General features: G+C 36.3%; 1 protein-coding gene across 3 annotated transcripts in view; it reads left to right on the forward strand.

The window, feature by feature from the left end:
- The window catches only part of LOC150100974 (ATP-dependent 6-phosphofructokinase-like), a 308,202-nt gene continuing 284,262 nt past the window's right edge, over positions 1–23,940 (forward strand). For all 3 annotated transcript variants that reach the window (XM_090401413.1, XM_090401415.1, XM_090401414.1), the window contains exons 1-2: positions 1–297; positions 22,300–22,451. In XM_090401413.1, the coding sequence (XP_090257539.1) occupies positions 135–297; positions 22,300–22,451 (315 nt within the window). In that variant the 5' untranslated portion in view covers positions 1–134. The remainder of the gene's footprint in view (positions 298–22,299; positions 22,452–23,940) is intronic.

Below are 23,940 nucleotides of genomic sequence, written 5' to 3' on the forward strand. Positions count from 1 at the left end.
TAAAACTTAGGGCGCTTTTGTTGTTAGAGGTTTGTGATTGTTTTCAAGTATTTCTGAGAATCACTGGAAGTATCAGTTGAAAAAAATAATTCATTTTTTTTGGTATTATAAAAGAACCTGTTTCATAGATAAGAATGTCCGACCGATATAACCGTACGGACACAGGGGCTATGCTGTCTCCGGATTGTGAGGAAAGTAAACCGAATCCGTTTAGTTCCGAAGGCCGCGTGATTAATCGTGGTCATCCTAAGAGCAGCCGGTCGATAGCCGTCTTTACGAGTGGTGGAGATTCGCAAGGTAACTATTAGACGCACCTCAGAATTGCGTTTTTATTGGAATTTGACTTTCATAAGAAAGTGAAATTATTATTATTATGTTTACTGCATCAGAGCTGAGTAAAAAAAAAAGTTTTGAAATGACTCGCTTACCCGAGTCTTCTACAACAAATTCATAGTGAAGAATTTATGGAGACACAAACACACGTGTTAGAATAATTACTGTACTTAACATTAGGAAAGTAACATTCGGCGGTTCGACTTCTGTATTGAAGTAATCATCAGGAAAAATACATATATATGAGATACAAGCTACATGACACTGCACCATACCAAAGTAAAATGAATGAAATGCTTGTTTATCTTTTAACCTAGCCTGACCTCTTGTGGAAAAAAAAAATAAATAAAATAAAATAAATGAACACAATACATAGTTAAATAAATAAAATAAGTGGTGCATATCTTTTATACTTTTATACTTCATAGTATAAAATGGTGTAGATGGAAGTGTTACATATTACAGTGATAATGATGATGATTACTTCAAATAATTGACATTTAGACCAACTACCACAGGATTGTATCTGTAAAAACTTGCTAGGGCTACTGCTTGGTATGGACGACATGTTTTTTTTTGTGTATCATCAATGGAATCGAACCATTCTTGCAACTCATAAATACTTTGAGTTTGGTTGATTTCTTTGTAAACTTTGAAGGTCCACATAGAATACTCATATCTCCAAGTGCTGCTCTTCAACTGTGGCAGAGGTGTAACTACATCATAAAATTCTGCAGTGTGAGGTGTGCCCAGTGAAGCCTCTAGAGGGATGTAACAATTTTAAAAATCTCAGAGCCAACTAAAAGGGCTAAAAATATTTATACAATTGTGTTATGGTGTTCAGTTTATGCGAAAGAGATTTCTCATGTAATTCCCTCATCAGATTAAATGGTGGGGAAAATACCCTACATAAAGTGCTTCTTCTTTTTCCCATGTTGTCTTTTTCAAATGAACCTCAAATATCAGTTTGTCTGAAATGGATTGCAAAAGAAGAGTGAATAATTGCTTATATTTATGAGGGGTGGGGGGGGGCTTAAAAATTCTGCTAAACATTTAGAACAAAAATGATATTAAAGCAACTGATATTACCACAAGAAAGAACATATCTTAAAACTGTTTAACTCCCATGTTTCATCAAAGTGTAATATTTTGTGCTTTTTCTTTCGGGATATATAAGAAATATCAGAGGTTTGAAGAAATTCGAAGACAGGGGGTATGGGCCTCCATCAGGTTTTTCGTACTGCAAGAAAAGGCCACAACTGAGATTCACCGAACTTTGTGTGAGACTTTAGGGGACTGTGCCCTGGCATATCCAACAGTTGCCAGATGGATGACCAAGTTTAAAACTGGGCATCCTGAGACAACAGATTACCTCCCCACCCATCAGGAAGATCTTCCACAGTGATCGCACCTGAAAACATCATCAATGCAGTGCATGCTATGATCCTTGATGATAAACAAATAGCAGCCAGAAACATTGCATAGACTCTGGGGGATATCTAGGGAATGAGTTGGCATCATTATCCACCAACATTTGGACATTCAGAAGCTCTCAGTAAAGTGGATCCCCAAATGTTTGTATGCCCAACCAAAAGAGAGAATGTGTGCTGTCATCTCAAGTGATTTTAGGTCATTTTGAGAAATCGGGTGCAAATTTTTTCGCTTATATTGTTATTGATGAAACATGGCTTTATGACTATGACCCAGAGACCAAACAGCAGTCAGTGGAGTGTAGACACAAAGGTTCTCCATGGCCAAAGAAGTTCTGAACCCAAAATCAGCGGGTAAGGTTCTTGTCATTGACTTTTGGGATATGGATGGTGTGATCCTTATCAAGTACCTCAGAAAAGGTTAAACTGTTACAGCAGCAGTTTATTCAACATCTTTGAAGGAAAAACGCCACAGGAAACTGAACAGAGCTCTGCTGCTTTTTCAGGAAGTGCACTTGCTCACACTATTCGTGAAACCCAACAGACAATAAACAGACTTGGGGTTTCATTGTCTCCCTCACCCATCCTGTTTGTCAGACCTGACCCCATCTGACTATTTCATATTCCCAAATTTAAAGAAATACTTGAAAGGAACACTTGAAAAATTTACCGCATATGATGAAACCTTATCTGTAGCTTGAGTACTAGTTTGTGCAACAAAAGAAAGACTTTTTTCTCAGAGGAATGCAAATGATCCAGTGGTGTTGTAACAAATGTATAACACTCCATGGAGAATATGTAGAATAATGTGTTAGTTACACGGTTCTACCTCAATTCCTTCATTGTGATTATCACAACTTTTCAGTTTTCAGTACACCCTTGAAGTGTTTAGTTATTATATAGCAAGAAGGTATGCAGCTTCAAAAGCAAAATTAAATTAGCCTAATTTTTTGAACAGTGTGTTGAGAGGAATGAACAGTACCAAGAGAGAGAGAGAGAAATGCAGTCTTAAGAGAGAAAGAAAAATGTAACAAGAAAGGAACTCTCCAAGGTACACTTACAAAGTTGCTGAATACCTAAACTGAAACACAGAATAAACCATTATATAATAGCAGATAAAAGCCATCATGAATGACTTTATTAAATAATCTCAGCTTACAGTAAAAATAGTCCACCTTAGCAAATCAGTATTGACAAATAGCTTCAGTTGGCTTGTAAAAAATTCACACTGAAGATGAAAAAATTTACATAGACTATCAAACCTGGCACTTTGTTATCTTTGAAACGGGATAGCAAAGTGCCTGGTTGCATGAAATGTCTTTTTAATTGTAATGCCTTGAACTTTGTTGGTTATTATTACTGCCAAAATTCCTTGGAATCGCAAAGATGTGGGGATGTACAAGAAATTAGTATAATGACTGCAGACCAAGTAATTTTTATGGGATATTATAGCTACAGAGATATACTAAGATGTTCTACTAAGAGGTAACTACTTGCAACAGCATGTGATGGAGGATACTACTTGGAGTTTAAGAGTACTGGATTTGATAATAGCATCAGAGTATTTGTTCTTGACCAAGTAGCGAGTTGACATTTGTAAAGAGGGCAGAGATGTCAAAACCGACTAATAAATCACTGCCCTCTTTACGAATGTCCCAATCAATGACACAATCCTTCTTTTACAGAACAAATGCCCTCCAGATATCACGGCGCTCTTTGCACATGTATTACGTTCTGGTTATTTTGTATGGCAAAACACTTTCTACCTACAAAAAGAAGGCACTGCCATGGGCTTGCCATTATCCCCCCCCCATTGCTAACTTTTATATGGAATATTTTGAGCAACTTGCTTTAGGTTGCTCTCCTTTAAAATCCAAAGTCTGGCTTAGATACCTGGACGATGTTTTCTCAATCTGGTCCCATGACCATCAGACACTAAACACATTCCTTAGCCACCACAACAACACAAATGCATATAGTTCACAATTGACATTGAAAAACAGAACATACTTCTGTTTCTTGATACACTTGTCACATATCTTCCTTCTGGCAATCTTTCCTTCACTATTTACCTGAAACCGACACATACTGGCCAATATATACACATAAACTCCTACCACTACCCGACATAAAAGCTAGATGTCATTAACACTTTAAAAAACAGGGCTCTGAAGAACTGCTCCAGTGAACAGGCACTGAAAGACGTATTTAAGTTATCAGCAATACTTTTCAAAAAAATGGGTACAGCCAAAACAATATTAACAAAATTCTCTACAAAACCCCAATTGAAAACAAAGACAAACCAGACTACAATAAAACTATAACCATTCTCTACATTAAAGGGACATCAGATAAAATAAACAGAATACTACAAAAATACAACCTCTTGCAAAATTAAACCTCTTACTGAACTCATCCAAAGACCCACTCCCTCTGCTGGCCCACCCTGGAGTACACCGTATTTATTGCACCTGTAACACACCATATATAGGAGAAACAGGACGCACAATTCCTATCAGATAAAAAGAACATAAACGACACATTAAATATAATAATTATGGTGAAGCTTACACTTCTGATCATGCCCTAAACCTTACATAGAATTGATTGGAAAAGCACTAGTTGTCTACATCACACCAAAACATGGTATGAACACAAATTTAAGAAATCCTGTGAGATTATTACCAACCACCCCAATCTGAACAATAATGATGGTTTAAAAATCGCAAACATGTGAAAGGCATATATTCGACCCACGGAACCTTCTTCTCTAAGAGCAACTATAAACAGGACTGTAGAAAATCCAGGATCCTAAATCAAAAATAACAATTGTAATGCTAAAAATAGGACATCATTGTTATAGAAAGAAACTGTCTCTAAGAAAGGGTGTTTATTCATCTTATCATTAATAGAATTTACTTTTGATGTAGTTTATAATTTTTTTTTTCTTCACTAGAGGCCATGCCAGTAGAATAACATGTGATCAAATCAATGTTTCTCTAGCTTACTGTTTGTAATGTAACTCAGCTTGTCCAGTATATTTGTGTATGCTCCAGATGATGATCTTTATATGAAGATTGAAACATTGGGATATTAAAAGAGTTATTTATAACATGGTTGTAAAGTCCATAATTTCTAAAATGAATGCTGATTACTGTGTAACACTAAAAAAAAAGGATTATGATACCAATAGAATGAAATACAAGTATAGTAATACCTATATTTAAAAAAAGGGATAAAACAAAACCTGCTAATTACAGATGTATTAGTTTATTGAATACATGCTACAAAATATATAGTAGAATACTTAATGAAAAATCAAAAATATATAGTGAAATAATATTATTAGAATGTCAAATGGATTTAGAAAAGGATGCTCTACAATGAATGCAGCTGTTTGTTTAAAACTACTTGTAGAAAAAAAGAAGAGAATTTAATTTAGAAACTCATCTTTTGTTTATAGATTACGAAAAAGCATTTGACAGAGTAAAAAGATATATATACTATTTGATATATTACAAAGAATAAATATACCTAATATTTTACTACATGCAATATTGAATATATACAAAGATAATAAAATAAAAATAAATGAAAAAAAATGTCTGAAAAACAATATAAACCAAGGAGTAAGATAGGGATGTCCCTCTGTCTCCAACACTTTTCAGTATTTATATTAATGAAATATTAATATAGTGGAACGCCTTAAACAATCCACGTATAGAACTTTCCTGGAATAACAAAATAAATATGCTATTATTTGCAGATGATCAGGTAATAACATCAGATAAGGAAGACAATTTACAAAGAGCAATATATAATTTAAACATTACAGTAGAACAGTTTGGAATGAAAGTATTCATAGATATAACTAAAACAATGGCATTTTGTGGACAAACTCCAGTTAGAAGTAAAATAGTTATTAATAATAAAATAATAGAATAGATAAATACTTTCAGTTATCTTGGATGTGAATATCATATGAAGGAGAAAAAGACATAAAATTAAAAACTTCAAAAGTTTTATAGATTATAGGCCTTATAAATAGAATTCAAATATAGTACAAAAAGAAACACGCTTGAAAATATACGATACTTTAGCAGTGCGCACATTATTATATGGCAGTGAAATTTGGGCAATAAATGAACAAGTTAAACAAAGAATAAAAACAAGTGAAATGAGATTTATGAGATGAAATGCAAAATATACATTAGGAACAAAGATATTTTAAAAGAACTAAAAACAAAATCAATAGAAGAAAAACTAAACAATTATAAACAAAAATGGATAGAACATGTAAACCGAATAGTCAACACCCAATATCAACAAATAATAAAATACAAACCATTTGGAAAGAGAAGGCTAGGTAGACCTCAATAAAGGATATTAGATGTGTAATGAGACCGGAACAGATCAATATGGTCTATATTCGTAATTAGCGTTATGATGATGATGAAGAGTAATGTCCTTATCTCTGCTTGTTCACATGTTCACCATCCATGTGATCCTTTGAGTTATTTGCTGATGTTTGTAGTTCAAATCTCTAGGCTCATCAGTTTTTCTGCAGTCTAGTTCCATCAGTGGAAACTAGACTGCAGTCTTAATATTGATCCCATATATGAGAGATCAAGAGACCTATAAGCACATTAATGCTATGTGTTGGTTGATTGGGTGCAATATGACCATTGCTGTTTATTCATGAACAGCAATGGTCATATTGCACCCAGCAAATAGTACAGCCAGTACCATCAACAGGGTGCAGCATAGAGGCAGCCTGTCTCGTGGCGCGGCTTAATAAGGGTGCTCATTCAGCCATATTGTGGTAGGCACCATCACTACTCTAAAAATTTCTGTTAGCGTAACAATTGCGGAAGGAAGTTTTTCCAAGCGTAAACTGATTAAATATTATTTGCGAACAACAGTGACCCAAGAAAGATTGGTTGGTCTAGTAACTATATGCATAGAGGTGGATGTAGCTTATAATTTAAATTTAGAAGCGTTTATAAACAGTTTTATTGTGCGGTAACCCCACATAGCAAACATTTAATTAATATTGTTATGTAATCATTTTGCATTAATGTTTCTCTTGTAATAAAAACAAAATATCAATTAGAGATTTTCTTATATTTTTGTCTTATGATCCAACAGGGGCGATATTTAATTGTTTGCCTCAGGGCGCGATCTAATCTGGCGGTGGTCCTGGTTACAGCAATACATAAATAGTCAAACTAGTAAACAATATGCATGCACAAAAAAACCAAGCCAAGTACTGAATTATCTATATATAAATAAAATTACAACAAAGGTTACAACAGTACATAAATAGTCAAAAATAAAGTAGTAAATATGTATGTACAAAAATGAAGTTAAACAATGCAGTATCTATATATAAATAAAATTACAGCAAAGGTTACAACAGTACATAAACAGTTAAAGAAAAATTAGTAAATAACATGTATGTACAACAATGAAGTTAAGCAATTCAGTATCTACATATAAACAGTCAAATATTTATATGTAGAAATCTGTAATAAGTTAAATCTGTACAAATTAATTCTTTGTAGAAGGTTAAAAACACCATGCAATCTGTCTAAGTCTGATAACATCTGCCTGGGTGTATATGGGCTTGACCAGATAGGTAAAAGTTTCATTCAACTCTTATGTCAAGTGCTGACACTCTACCAGAATATGACAAATAGTAAGATGCATTATCGCATTTTTCATACATGGGAGGATCATCAGCCCTCATTAAATAAGAATGTGTAAGATGACTGACCTATGTAGAGCCTAGTAAGAACTGTATGGTGGGGCAGTTTCAGGTAAACAGAGGGTTACAAGTGGGGTCCCACAGGGCTCAGTACTGGGACCTATATTGTTTAACCTTTATATCAATGACATTGTCAGAGGTTTGCAAGGGATATTCAGTTGTTTGCAGATGATGCGAAGCTGGGAAGGATTATTAGTAATAGTGCAGATGCGGCAGCCCTGCAAGAGGATTTGAATAAGCTAGATAGATGGGCAAATGAATGGGAGTGGCGGTTTAATGCAGCAAAATGTAAAGTTTTGAGGTTTGGGAAACATCGATGGGACACTGCATACTCTATGGGAGGAGTTATACTGGAGGAAGTAGGAGAGACAAGAGATCTGGGGTTGATGATTGATAGAAACCTGAAATTTAGGGGACATATTGCGAAGGTGGTGAAGGTAAAACATAGGATTGCTGCAATAATGAGAAGGACGCTGACCTGCAGAGATAAAACAGTTATCATTCCATTGTATAAGACCCTCATCAGACCACACTTGGACTATTGTTCTCAGATTTGGTCCCCAGGATTTGAAGGGGATCAATTTACTATGGAAAGGGTACAAAGGCAGATAAAAAAGATGGTTTCAGGACTGTACAATGATAGTTATGAGGATCAGCTGAGGGAATGTGGGCTGCAGAGTTTTGTGGATAGAAGAAGGAGAGGTGATATGATTGAGACTTTTAAACTGTTGAGAGGTGGTTACAGGGTTGACTGGGGGAGTTCTTTCACGTGGTTGAACAGTAGAAAGGAATGATGACAAGAGACCATCCGTGGAGGTTACGAAAGGAAACTGTGAGCAAGAGGGTGAGGAGTGGTTTCTTTGCATGGAGGGTGGTTGAACCATGGAATGCATTGCCTGATGGAGTGGTAGGAGTGAGAACGGTCAATGAGTTTAAGGAGTGGTATGATAGACTTTGTGTTTCTTAGGGGGGGGGACCTCCCCTTGACGAGTCTTGATAGACTTGGTGTTTCTTAGGAAGGACCTCCCACAATGAGTCTTTTGACTCCATGGAGGCCTGAATAATAATAATACTTTGACTAGAATGCCATAATTTGTTTGTCAAGCTTCTTGCTATGATGACTGCCATTGATCAATAGATGAGCAGTTGCATCTCCAGTCTCATTTCCCTTAATTCCAATGTGGCTGGGAATCCAGCACAACTAAACATCAAAATTAACCTTTTTCATTTTGTACAACAGGTGTAAAGTCTCGTACTGCACTGAATGTGAATTATACATAGGAGAGAAGATAGCCTGTAAAGAGCTCAATGAGTGTATAAATTACACACTTTTGGTAGTGGTTTTCTTTTATATGCACAAGTACAAACTGAATGGCATGCAGCTCTGCTGTATAATTACTACAATCAGATGGGAATCTGATTGAAGATAGTAATGTTAGGTATCAATTCTTGAGCTATCAGTATAGATCGGCAAGAAATCAGAGTGGGCTGCTCTGTGTGCATTAAACAGTTGCATGTAGATAGATGATAGAGTATGAGACTTCAAAAGTTGACAAAGTGAGTGGTTGCAGGATGATGTGCAAACCTGCCATAGAGGGATGCTGTTATGTTTAGTGTAGGCAATGTTGTTGACATGAATGTCAACAGCTTGCACAGTCTCTTTAACATACATATCAAAAGGATGTATGGAGTGTGATATTGAGCTTTCCAATGCAGAGAAAAGAGACTAGTCCATGTAGGATGATCTGGAAGAGACTTTATCTTTAGGCCATAATTAAGTTACAACCGTTTCCATCTAAATGATAGAGCTGGTTCATTTGCTTCAACATGACTTTTTGAGTGATGATGTGTAAAAGGCACCAGTAGCTATCCATATACCTTGATGATTAATGGGATCTAACCATTGCAAGTTATTCTGCCTTGTAGAACAATGAACTTGAGACCCATAATCCAGCTTTGACCATATAAGTGCATGATAAAGATGAAACAATGAAGATTGATCAGCACCCCATTCAGTAGAGGATAGAGTTCAAGGAGATTCAGTGCTCTCTTGGACTTTTCTCTTAGTTGGCGAATATGTGCAAAGAATAAGTTTTCTATCACAGATGAGTCCCAATAACTTGGATTCTGTTGCTACGGGAATAACAATGTTGATGTTGATCATCCAGATCCTGAATTCAGTAATGCCATTCTTAATGCTACTGGAATAACGATGTTGATGTTGATCATCCAGATCTTGTCTGGATGTTGATCATCCAGATCCTGAATTAAGTAATGCCATTCTTAATTCAGGATCTGGGTGAAGAGTGCATTTTGACAGAAGTGTACACACATTTTTTTCTTTTGAAAACTTCAACCCTTAACTAAAAGCCATGGAGAAATCTGATCAAGTGCTTGCTGCAGTTGTCTTGCAATTACTCTCATGTTACAGTAGTGACAGTAAATTGTGAAGTCATCAATAGAGCATTGTCTACAGCGGGAGGAAGCTGTTCAGTGATTGAATTAACTTTGATAGCAAACAGTGTCACACTTAAAACAGAGTTTTGGGAAATACCCTATTCTTGATGATATGGCTGGAATAGCATACTTTCCACTCTGACTTGGAAAGTTTGCCCAGATAGAAAGTTTTTAATAAATGCAGGAAGGTATTCTCTGAGACCTAGGTTATAGAGTTCTTTTAATGTGTCATAAGCTTTTTCCATGTCAAAGAAAACTGAAACCAGATGTTTTTGCTTCAGAAATGCATCTCTTATACAAGTTTCTAAGTGAATCAAATGGTCTAAAGTTGAACGATGTCTACAGAAGCCACATTGTCTATTGGAGAGAAGATCATTGCTTTTTAAATACAAGAGAAGTCTGTCATTAGCCATTTTCTCTAATATCTTACGAAGACAGCTGGTCAGAGCAATAGGTCAATAATTATTTGCTTTTATTGATTCCTTTCCTAGTTTTGGGATAGCAAATACTTGCAACAGAGGAAGAGTTTCCAGAATTTATATTAAGAGGAGATCCATAGAAGATGATGGTAGATGTTTTATTATTATTATTACATGACACCTCCAGGGAGGGCACCTACTCTACAACTCTGTCTCCACCACTCAATTCACCAACTACAACGAACCACAACTACAATCATCATCTACACCAACGCCATCTACTGCCCACCACCACTTAGTATTTTCACAGACAATCACAAATTTCCAAGCCCACAGTGGGATTCGAACCTGCAGCCTACTGGCTGGAGAGCAGATACACTAACCACTTGGCCTAGCAGGCTGGCAATCATTTTATCATTTCATAATGGATGTCATCAGGCTCCATTGCACTATGGTAAGACAGTAACAAAAGTTCTTTTTAGTTCCTCCTTAACAAATGACTGATTGTATGGCTCAAGTCCATTGGTAGAAAATTTAGCTTTTGTTTCTCTTGCTGTTCTTTTAGTATTAAAAATTCAGGAGAATATGAAGCTGTTGTTGAGATTCTGGCAAGATTTTCTCCCCAAGTGTCTGCGATAGCTATGGGATCAGCAATCACACTTCCATTATGATCTAAGGTAGACAAACGGTGTGTTTTATTTACCTTCATTTTCCAGATTTTATCCTATACATTTTTTGCACTGGTCACTTGATGAGGTAAATTGGATCCATGATTGTTTTTGACTCTGACATCTCATGTAACATACTTTGGTCTAAGCATGCTTAAAAGCTATTAAATTTGATATGGTGAGGTATCTGTGAAATATACCCCATGCTCTTTGTTGATCATTTTTGGCTGTCTAGCATTCTGGGTTCTGCCAAGGCTTTGGACAGAATGGAATCGAGATGTTGGAATAGAGGCTGTTGATGCCTGGACAATGCACTCTGTTATATATTTTACTGCTTCATTGATAGGTGTCTGAGTGACGGTATCAGCATTAAATTTTGCAAGATGAGAAAAAGTGTTCCAGTCAGTCTGGTCCATTTTCCATATGTGTATCTGTCTAGGTGAACATGTGCCTGTGAAGACATTGTGCAATGAACAGAAAAATGACCACTTCCATATGTTCTTTTTGGTACACAATAAATAACGGAAAAAACTCACGTAGAAAGATTATTTATTAGTATAATTTTCGCCTGTGTGTATCAGGCATCTTCAGTACATTAAGCTCAAAATTAAACACTAACTGACAATTCCAAAAAGGGCCGCCTAAATAGCTGGTGTAAGATAACTAAAAAGGTCAATAACTTTCCTTAAAAAAAAAAAAAAAAAAAAAAAAATTAATACAATAAAAAGTTAGGAAAGATTAGCTGATTTGTAAAGTACTATCTTCCATAAAGGGGATAGACGTAAGCTGTCAGATCTGTTTAAGTTAGGAGAATGAAGTAGAGTTTCACATGTTTCTTTATAAAGGCGTTCCATGAGAAACTGACTTTTGTGAAGAACTCTTGTCTTTCTCCAATGAACTCTGTGTCTAGTGAAGATGGCATGTTCAGAAAGTCCAGACTTTTCAGGTTTAAAGTATTCAATATAAGATTGGTGTTCTTCTAGCCGAATAGAGGCAGATCTTCCCGTTTGTCCAAAGTAAGATAATCCACAAGAGCACGGAATCTGGTAGACACCTGGATGATTAAGATGTGGAAGCTTGTCTTTAGGAGAAATGAGAAAGGTGAAGATTTTTCTAAACGGTCGAAAGGCAACAAAAATATTCAGTGGTTTTAAAACTTTTGCTATACGTTCACTGATGCCTTGTACATAAGGGATAGTAATGCACGTTATTTCCTCTGTGTTTGAAGAGGAAGACATATTAAAACTACTCAAAGTTCTTTTAATGAAGCAATTCTTATAACCATTAGATAGAAAGGAAGAAGTTATGTATTGTAGTTCTTTCTGTAAAAGATTGTCTGTAGAACAAAAGGAGTGGGCCCGATGAACCAGTGTTTTAATAGTTCCTGTCTTTTGACTGGGATGGTGATGAGATTCCGCATGGATATAATGGCCTGTATGAGTCTTCTTTCTATAAACTGAGAAATGTAGGTTACCATCTGGTTGGCGAAGAATTAGAAGATCTAAAAAGGCTAACTGCTTATTTGATTCTACTTCTAGGGTAAACTTGATCCTAGGATGAAATGCATTCAACTTAGTGAGAAATTGTTGAAGTTCATCCGAAAAGCCATTCCATACTGCAAAAATGTCATCGACATATCTGAACCAATGAGTTGGTCTGGGAGAAATGTCAAAGATACGTTGTTCAAAATGCTCCATAAAGAAATCGGAGATAGCAGGAGAAAGAGGATTACCCATCGCTGTTCCTTCAATTTGTTGATACAACTTATTTTTAAAGGAAAAATAACCAGAATTTATTACAAAATCAAATACGTTTACAATGTCTGAAGGAAATTCCTGTTGTAGTAATTCAATGCTTTCCGAAAAATGCACATTTGTAAATAAAGAAACAACATCTAAACTGATCATGATATCAGAAACGTCCAAATGAAGATCTGAAATTTTATTTTTGAAATCCAAAGTATTTTTTATATAAGTATCAGTTCTTCTAGTTGAAGAGGGGAGTAAATTAGATAAAAATTTTGAGATTTTGTAAGTGGGGCAACCTATACAATCTACGACTGGTCTCAACGGAATGCCTGGTTTATGAACTTTCGGAAGACCATACAATCTAGGTGGACGACCGAAGAAGGTTTTAAGTTTTTTCTTTTGATCTTCATTCCATGTAGATACATTATCTATAAGAGAATTAAGTCTCTTCAATTGACTCCGGGTAGGATCCGATGTAAGAGGCCTATAAGTTGAATATTCCCGAAGTAAAAGAGACATTTTTCTCTCATATTCCTTCCTATCTTGAATCACTATAGCCTTCCCCTTATCAGCTTTCGTAATTATTAAATTATCGTTATTCTTCAGTGATTTCAATGCTTTAAACTCAGAGTAAGAAAGATTAGGACGAGGAGGCTTGGCATGAAAAAGAATTTGTGCACATTCAAAACGTAATCTGTTGGCTGTTTTTTGGGATAAGGATTGAATACCCCTGTCTATGTTATGAAAAAAATCCATAATTGGCACCTTATTCGGCGTAACAGCGAAATCATAACCTTTTGATAAAACAAAATGTTCACAGTCTGTTAGTGGACGTCCGGAAACATTTATGACTACTTCATCTATATCAGTAGTATTATTACTGGATCTAGGTAAGCTAAAACACAAATTTGAATCACTAGTCAGCTTACCAAGATCCAGTAATAATACTATTGATATAGATAAAGTAGTCATAAATGTTTCCGGACATCCACTAACAGACTGTGAACGTTTTGTTTGGTAGATGAGGGCAATGTTATCTGTGAGAATCAACATGGATTTGTTAAGGGGCGCTATTGCTTTAATAATATGATTGTCTTTTATAATAAAGTGACAAGAGCAGTTGATGAGGGAAAGGCATATGCTGCCATTTTTTTGGATTTTGCAATGCCGTTTGACAGGGTGCTACATGATAAGCTGATATTTAAGTTGCAGCACATGGGTTTAAATGTCGGGTTAGTCAAATGGATTCAGAATTGGCTGACTGATAGGTATCAGAGAGTTGTGTATCATGGGACAATATCAAGGAAGCAGAAGGTTACAGGTGGGGGTTCCACAGGGTCAGTACTAGTCAGGACCTGTATTGTTCAATCTTTATATCAGAGATATTGTCAATGGATTGCAAGGGGACATTCAGTTGTTTGCAGATGACGTGAAGTTGGGAAGGGTTATCAGTAATAGTGCAGATGTGGCAGCCCTGCAAGAGGTTTTAAATAAACTAGACAGAGGGGCAAATAAATGGGGTTGCTGGTTCGATGCAGCAAAATGTAAAGTCTTGAGGTTTGGGATCCATCGATGGGAGGATGCATACTCAGTTGGAGGAGGTAGGGGAGACAAAAGTTCTGGAGGTGATGATTGATAGAAAACTGATATTCAGGGAGCATATTGCAAAGGTGGCAAGGGTAATTCAGAGGATTGCTGCAATACTGAGAAGGATGCTGACCTGTAGAGATAAAAGAGTTATGATTCCGTTGTATAAGGCCCTGATCAGACCACACTTAGACTATTGTTCTCAGATTTGATCCCCAGGATTTGAAGGAGATAAATTGACTGTGGAAAGGGTACAGAGGCAGATAACAGAGATGATTTCAGGACTGTATAATATGAGTCATGAGGATCGACTGAGGGAATGTGGACTGCAGAATTTGTTGGATAGAAGAAGGAGAGGTGATATGATCTAGACTATTAAACTGTTGAGAAGCAGTTTAAAGGCTCGATCATAGTTATAGGGTAGACATTGGAGAGTTCTTTCACTTGGTGGAACGGCCTTAAGGAGTCATGACAAAGGGCCATCCCTGGAAGTTATGAAAGGAGGCTGTTCGCAAGAGGGTGAGGAGTGGTTTCTTTGCGTGGAGGGTGGTTGAACCTTAAAATGCATTGTCTGAGCGAGTGGTTGGAGTGGGGACAGTTAATGGGTTCAAGGAGTGGTATGATAGACTTTGTATTTCCTAAAAATGACCTCCTACAATGAGTCTTTTGACTCCATGGACGCCTGAATAATAATAATAAAATTTTCCTATTGTTTTGGCTTTATAAACTTGTCTGGTTTTTCAGAGGGTTACCTTTGTCAGGTTTATATTTATCGATTGTTTTTGGGAGGCATGAATGGCCAGTGTCCATCTCTTCTTCTGGTAAAATATTCAATACATCTCATATATCAAGGTCTGTTAAATTTAATTTACTTTCAGTGGATACTGAAGTATCCATTTTTTTCTGTGGGTGTTTATCTTTAAGTCATATCTTTTGCCATAATTTTTTTAACAAGTGGGTTGTCATTGAATGGAACCATTTTTGGAGTTGTCTCTGGAGTAATCATGCGATTGATATGCTCAACAGAGAAGCACGCATGATCATAAAGTTTAGGTATGGTGAAATAGACATTTGAGTTGCTGTTGACATGTTCTTAATTGTTATCTTCTCAGCATACGAGGATCTCAGAGCAAGTGTGGTGGTAGCTAACTTTCTTTTTTCATCCTGATATGTTTTATTCTGTTTTAATTTTTTGTATTTTTCATCTTTCCACTTCTGACATGCATGAGAGTGCATGTCAGAAGTGGAAAGGTTAGACCAGTAAGTTGGATGATCTCCCTGACAGTACACACATTTAGCTTTTTTTGTAGAGCTAGATTTATCAGCTTTTTACTACCACATTGGGCAACAGATGGTAGAGCCACAACAGGTAGTATGGGCATGCCCATATTTCTGACATTTAAAGCATCTTAGTGGATTAGGGATATATGCTCTAACAGGATAGTTAAAATATTCTGCTTTGACAGATGTTGTAGGCTTAGGTGTATCAAAAGTCAAGATCTGGTTTCAACCAGGTGACCATCCCTACATATCAGGATGCACCTCGCACCAGTCACTCCCTGAACTTTAAACTCTGAACATATCTCCTCATCAGGAACATCAAGGAGATCCCATTCTGATATCACTTCTCTACAAGAATTGAGTGTTTTATGAGGTGTTACTGTGATTGGTATTCCACCCATTGATGTTACTCGCAGTAGTTTCTTGGAATGTTGCTGACATGATGTTTCCAGAAGGATATCACCAGAATGTAATTTCTTATTCTAGTAGTAAGACTTATACGTTGGTTAGACATAACTGGTAATTAATTTACGGAATTGACAACGCATATAAAGTAAATTAATTAAAGATAACTTTAATGAATCACTTCTATATTTCGGCAATGTCACATTGCCATCTTTGGGAACATAAAGATATGGTATGTGCACTAAGGAACTAACAAATCAAATGAGGAAGAAAATAAGAACTAATTTTGTTCCTAAAGTCCTAATGGTGCCCTCTTGTGGGCTAATTTGGTAGTCTTGGCAGTTGGGCTGAAGTTCTCAAAATGAAAGTCTCCCAAATTTGGGGCAGTTTCATGCACCCAAATTTGTTGAGGTTAGGAACGTTTTTTAGAGCTGCTGAAGATTCTTTGAATAGTCTTTCGTATTTAAACTTGCTGCGATGGATTATTTTTGTCTTCTTCCAATGAATTTTATGGTGGGTATCTAAGGCATGGTCTGCCAGCCCAGAGCGGCTGTACTGGTGAAACCGGATGTAGTCTTGGTGTTCTGAAATCCTGATATTTGTTGTTCTGCCTGTTTGGCCAAAGTAGGACAATTTGCAGCTGCAAGGGACCTGGTATACACCAGGTAGGTCTAGGGGAAGTGGTTGGGCTTTGGTAGAGCGGATAAGGGATGCCAACTTTTTATATGGTCTGTAACAGGAAGTAAGGTCATATTTTTTGAGGATATTAGTTGTTTTTTCAGAGGTGCCTTGGATGTAGGGGATAGTGATAGACTTGGTGTAGTCTTTGTTGTGGAGGGGGGGAGGGGGGTTGTGGTTTATAGGTTTTAGTATTTTTTGGATTTTTTTGGGGTTGTAGCCATTGGCTAAGAACGTGTTGAGGATGTGGTTTAGTTCCAGAGTCAGGGCCTTGTCATCTGAGCAGATTAATTTTGCCCTGTTATATAGTGTTTTTATCACCCCATATTGTTGTGAGGGGGGGGGATTGCTGGTGAATGTATCTGCCAGTGTGGGTGGGTTTTCTGTAAACAGAGAAAACCAAAGATCCATCAAGCTGGTGGGTGATTAAAGTGTCTAGGAAGGGGAGGGTGTTGTTTTCCTCTTTTTCTAAGGTGAACTGGACTCTGGGATGTTGGTTGTTTAAGTGTGTTAGGAAGGAGTGGAGTGTATCTGAGCCATGTGGCCAAATAGCAAACACATCATCCACATAACGAAGCCAAATAGTGGGTTTTTGTGGGGCGGAGTTTAAGGCTTTCTCTTCAAATGTCTCCATAAAGAAATTGGCCAAGGGTGGGGAAAGTGGTGAACCCATGGCTGTCCCCTCTATCTGTTTGTAGAACTTTCCTTGCCAAACGAAATAGCCCGAGTTCATTGTGAACTGATATCCTCAAAAAATATGACCTTACTTCCTGTTACAGACCATATAAAAAGTTGGCATCCCTTATCCGCTCTACCAAAGACCAACCACTTCCCCTAGACCTACCTGGTGTATACCAGGTCCCTTGCAGCTGCAAATTGTCCTACTTTGGACAAACAGGCAGAACAACAAATATCAGGATTTCAGAACACCAAGACTACATCCGGCTTCACCAGTACAGCCGCTCTGGGCTGGCAGACCATGCCTTAGATACCCACCATAAAATTCGTTGGAAGAAGACAAAAATAATCCATCGCAGCAAGTTTAAATACGAAAGACTATTCAAAGAATCTTCAGCAGCTCTAAAAAACGTTCCTAACCTCAACAAATTTGGGTGCATGAAACTGCCCCAAATTTGGGAGACTTTCATTTTGAGAACTTCAGCCCAACTGCCAAGACTACCAAATTAGCCCACAAGAGGGCACCATTAGGACTTTAGGAACAAAATTAGTTCTTATTTTCTTCCTCATTTGATTTGTTAGTTCCTTAGTGCACATACCATATCTTTATGTTCCCAAAGATGGCAATGTGACATTGCCGAAATATAGAAGTGATTCATTAAAGTTATCTTTAATTAATTTACTTTATATGCGTTGTCAATTCCGTAAATTAATTACCAGTAATTTCTTAACAGTTTTGGAAGATTCTGCCAGTGCTACTAAACCCCTTTGAATAAAGAAGGGTGACATTTTCTCTATTGGCTTTTCACCTGCTGCATGGATAAATCAGAACTGGTACATTTGTACTAGTATCATATCTTTTGTGTCTTACTTCTGTTACCAAACGCTGTATCTACAGTATCAGCATTTGATTTGGATTTTGTTAGGCCCCATAAAAAACATTTGAGGACGAAGAATTCATGCTCAAGTAGTTTTTGGTTCAGTGCTAGAGCTCCCCCGTCCACCATGGAGCCGCATGGATGAGCACTGATCAGCAAGCAATGACTGTGCTTGGGAGTGGAACACCAGGACTATCCTGGATGCTATGCCAGCACAACAGCAAGCTTTGGATCCCAACTCCCAGACCATGGGATGAGAGACTTACTGTAACCCTGTTGATCCTTGCATGCAAGCCGATTGATACTAGCAGATTGATCCTGGCTGGGCCATCCAGGACTGCCGGTCTTGCCAAAGTAGTACAAGACTACCAGGATCCCCCTTTCTGGATGTCCATGAGTCACACTGCATGGCAAACACAGTGGCAGCAAAATAGAGCCCAGTGATGTGGTCTGAAAGAAAGGATACTAAAAAAGACTCAGGAAAAGTAGAGCAAAGAATAAAGAAAAGTAAAGAAAAAAGAGGAAGAATGAAAAGGGCCAGTGTCATTACTGGGAGATCCTCTCCACCATGAACGGGTGTTCCACAGGAACACCCGTTCTGTGTATGGGGGTGATAGCTTTTTTTTTTTTTTATTTTTTAAGTGCTGCAACTTGTCATTGTTTGGTTGGGAATATTTCATGAGGAAGGCTATTCACAGGACAGAGGTGGACAGAAGAGGAGAGTTTGTCTCTTGAGAGACACTTGTGACATTAAAATTAGGAATTATAGACACGTTAACACAAGAATATTTTAATGTTTGCCAAATATTTCAGTCTGAAACTAACAGATTGTCCTTAGTGGCTACATAGGAACAATTTTTTACAAGGTGGAAAAGCAACAATTGATCATTCAAAAGTAGAACGAGCCGCGTGATGTTACATTGCTAAGCATTAAAGAGAGGAAAATTTTATCAGAGTGATGAATAAATTATAGGTATTAATTCACAATTTCATATAACAATCTTAATTTATAAATTCAATTAAAGATAACATTAGAATAATGTACGAATTAAAGGTCTCAATTAATTAAAAAACAAAAAAAAAATTATGTGTTATCTGGATTAAACTTTCCCATCTTTTTGATAAGGATATACAGTCATTTCGATTCAAGTTAGGTCAGTGAAGCAAGGCCTAAAATTTTTTTAAAATTCATTTTTAGCCCAAATCAATTCCTTACATCCTCATATTAAGTTTACCATGGAGATTGAAAAAGACAACAAGTTATCCTTTTTTAGACATTCTCCTCATCTGTTCACCTTCAGGTATTCTGACAACAACAGTTTACAGGAAACCCACTTTTACTGGACATTACATTCTCAAACAATCTGCCATCATCCTTATCAAAAAACAGGAATCATAAAATGTTTAATTCTTTAATTCGACAAGCTAGAACTAATTGTTCAATTCCTCATGAATTACAGAAAGAACTTTCAACTATCAAACATCACATGAAATTAAATGGCTTCTCCGAAAAAAGTACACATCTGTTTGATTCCTATAATCCAATCCATAACAACAAAGAATCAATATGTCGAGTTCCAATTCCATATATTTCCGGGATATCATAACCAATTTCAAGAATTCGGAAGAAATATGATTTAACAGCCACATATATCCCTATTAACAAAATATCCACTTATTTCCCCTCTTCTAAAGATAAATGCTCAACTATGTCTCTGCCTGGTGTATATCAAGTTTCTTGTAACTACAATCTGTTATCCTTTGGACAAATGGATGCTCTATAGAAAAAAGAATACATGAACATCAATCATGCATTCTTTACAACAAATCCGATAAGTCTGGATTGGCACAGCACAGGATAGAAACAAGCCACAACATCCTCTAGTCCAAGACTCTCCTTCTACACAGATGTCGCTATAAATTCGAATGCCTATTCAAAGAGAGTGCTGAGGCCTTACTCCAACGCCCTAATTTGAATCGAAATGACTGTATATCCTTATCAAAAATATGGGAAAGTTTAATCCAGATAACACATTAATTTTTTTTTTAATTGAGACCTTTAATTCTTATATTAGTCTAATGTTATCTTTAATTGAATTTATAAATTAAGATTGTTATATGAAATTGTGAATTAATGCTTATAATTTATTCATCACTCTGATGAAATTTTTCTCTCTTTAATGCTTAGCAATGTAACATCATGCGGCTCATTCTACTTTTGAATGATCAGTTGTTGGTATTCCACCTTGTAAAAAAAACTGTTCCTATGTTGCCACTAAGGATAGTCTGTTAGTTTCAGACTGAAATATTTGGCAAACATTAAAATATTCTTGTGTTAAAGTGTCTATAATTCCTGAAGAGGAGAGGATAAGCAGGTTCAGTGCAGTTGCACAGTAAAGGTATACTGGGCAGCTGCTGCTCTTGTAGTATTAACAGGTGCAACTGAAAGTCAAGGAATGATAGTTGCCAATTCACTGGAGCAGTGACCATGGAACTACTTATAGAATAGACAATGCTGAAGCACTGCATCTGTGAGATAGAAGTTGAAGTGAATCTGCAAGAGAGAGAGATCATGAAACGAGCCTAATTGCTTGCTTCTGACAGTATCAAGGATTTTAAGAGAAATTTTAGGTGCACCACCCCAAACATGTGAGCAGTATTCTAGGCATGGGAGGACTTGGGATTTATATATAGTTAGAAATTGGTTGGGTGTAAAATATCTTTTTTGGACAAAAGAGAATGCCTATTTTCTTGAATGCTAAGGAGGCTATTGATGTGATGTTTATGCCAGGAGATACTGGAGGTAAATGCTAGTCCAAGCAGAGAGAAAGATCTGATCTTCTCTGATTATTCGTGTATTACTAAGGGTAGGTGAACTGAGATCTCTTTTGTGAAAGAAAAGACAAGACTGTGTTTTAGTCATGGTATTGAACATGACAAGGTTGTTAACACTCCATTGAAGGATGGTATGAAGATCAGTGTTTAGGCCACTGGTTGTAGATGATTTTGTATCCTGGGATTTCAGAGTATTTGTGTGGTTTGTTGAATATAGTGGTCAGTTTACCAGATTTCCTTAATTATTCTTTTGTTGCCTTATGGTGGAAGAACTTTCTTGGATTTTCTTTGTGCAGAGTAGTTAGTTTAATCATATTGACCATTTCTTTACTATTCTTGACAATTTTGTGGCCTACATTTTCTTCTAAACATAGACCATCACTTTATTATAAAGTGATGGTCTATGTAGAATCCTCATTCTAGCCAATTAGGTCTTGCAGATCATACTTTTGATATGTCATAGAATCCATTGGGAAAAAAGCCACTTTAAGTTCACAAGTAAATTTAAGTACAAGACTCTTGGGCTTTTTTTTTTTAAATATTTTTCTTGAATCTGGTTTGAACTATCCTAACCTCAGTAAATTTTGATGCATAAAGCAGCCTTTTTGAAAAAATTATCTTCAGCCTAATTGCCAAGATCATACCCCTTAGGTGACTTATTTTAATACATTTTATTTAAGTCCTGTTTACATATATATGTATCTTTATTTATTTCCTGAAGATGCCAGTTTGATTTGGTGAAATATAGGAAATAATTTGGTTAAGTTATTCTTTTCTGAAATATCCATATATATAATCAGCAAAAATATCTTCTCTGAATTGTTATCGTCCATTCCATTATGGAAATACGTCATATTAATGAGAGCTTAGAGTTTTTCATAGCACACAAGAAAGGAAACTTATAAAGCAGTTTTTCTGCCAGTGCTATAGCAAATCATGAGTTGAAATATCACTGCTTTGCAGTTTTCTTGGAATATTTTGTATCCCCAAGACCGGATTCATTTGATCCTAATGAAATTTATTGAATTACAGCTATTTGCTCTGATGTGAATGTTATTAGGGTTTTGCAGGAATAATTATCTCTGCAATTAGTTTTCAGTAGAATTAATTAGTAAAAAAATGTTATTTTTATTAGGAATGAATGCAGCTGTGCGTGCAGTTGTGAGGATGGGACTATTCGTGGGAGCTAGAATGTTTTTTATCAAGGAAGGTTACCAAGGGATGGTAGATGGAGATGATTACATAGTGGAAGCAACGTGGGCCAGTGTGTCAGGGATCATTCATAAGGTAATGACTGTATTTTGTATTTCAAAAAGAAAAAAAAAACTTAAATTATTAGTTCAGGTAAAACATGAACATTATTAAACCTATTAGTAGTACAGTGAATGATGGAAGTTTTATAATTAAACTTTTTTTTTTATATAAGATTACTTTTTCAATTTCTGCATATATGAAGTTTTTTCAAAAAAAAAAAGTTAATAAAAGATGGTTGAATAATATTATAGATGTCATGTGTATTGTTTATATGATTGGCTGGGATGAGAAATTAAATTTGTTTTTTAAATCTTAACTACTATAGTAGGTGATTAGGAGAAGTCATAATTAGTTAGTGGGCATGATGGATGATGATGACATAATGACTGACTAGTTGGTTGAAGAGGAATCTTGAATGTGAAATTGTAATAAACTCATGATGATTATTGATTCAGTCTGAATTCTAGTTGTGTAATTTTAAGCACTCTATAAGTTCAAATGTTTCAAATATTTTGTTTATAATATTTTCCTAAATTGTATGTACGTAATAAGTAGGCTGTGTGATATACTTTATTTTTATTCACATTTTGCAGCAGTGCTAATTAAATTTTCTTTTTTATAGCAATCCTACACACAATAGGTCTCAAGACCTATAACATCACATTGCTGTGTGTGTGAGAGAGAGAGTGATTAGAGAGAAGAAAGAAATCTGCTAGTTAGTGGCTGTATTCATTGGCGAAAACAATATGGAAAAGTCTGTCCCAAAGGACAGAGGTTTATAGAATGAAAGAAAAGAATGAGAAGTTCGTTTGGCAAATGGGAACTGAATTGTATATATGGATGTTGACAAGCAGCTTGCCTGTATTTGTATGTTATCATTATTATTAACATCTGACCTTGGATTCATAGGACTCATACCGAGAGGTGTATACTTGCCAAAATATCATTGAACCATGCCTTGAACCTATTCAGTTTCTGCACTTACCACACTTTCAGGCAATGCATTCCACTCATCAGTCGCTCTCCATGCAAAGAACCTGCTTCTCACTCTCTCGATCACATCCTCCTTATACAGCTTCCATGGTTGGCCTTTAGTTCTACCCTTGCATACCTCTACTCTATGAACTATCGTCTCCATATTAATCTGGTAACAACTCCTCACTAACTTATGTCTCAATCATCTTCTATTCATAAGGATCTGTAAATTGCATTCCCCAATCTCTCCTTCTATCTGACAATTCCTGACTAACTTAGTAAACTTTCTCTGGACCTTCTCCTGTACATCCTCATTTCCCTGAAAACCAGGTGACCAAATCTGTGCACACTAATCCATATATGGCCTGATCAAAGTCATGTACAAGGGAACCATAACCTCTTTGCTTCTGCATGTCAATGCCCTCTTCATTATTGCCCTCATCTGTTGGGATGGTCTTACAATTTTAGCATTGTGACCCCCATAAACTTCAAGTCTCTGTTCACTGTTACTTCCAGATCCTCCACCTCTTCCAAAATTTCTCCATCA

Source organism: Typopeltis vanoorti, chromosome 12 (genome assembly GCF_054136105.1).
Source record: "Typopeltis vanoorti isolate ZY-2024b chromosome 12, IOZ_Tvanoo_1.0, whole genome shotgun sequence".
Taxonomy (NCBI): domain Eukaryota; kingdom Metazoa; phylum Arthropoda; class Arachnida; order Uropygi; family Thelyphonidae; genus Typopeltis; species Typopeltis vanoorti.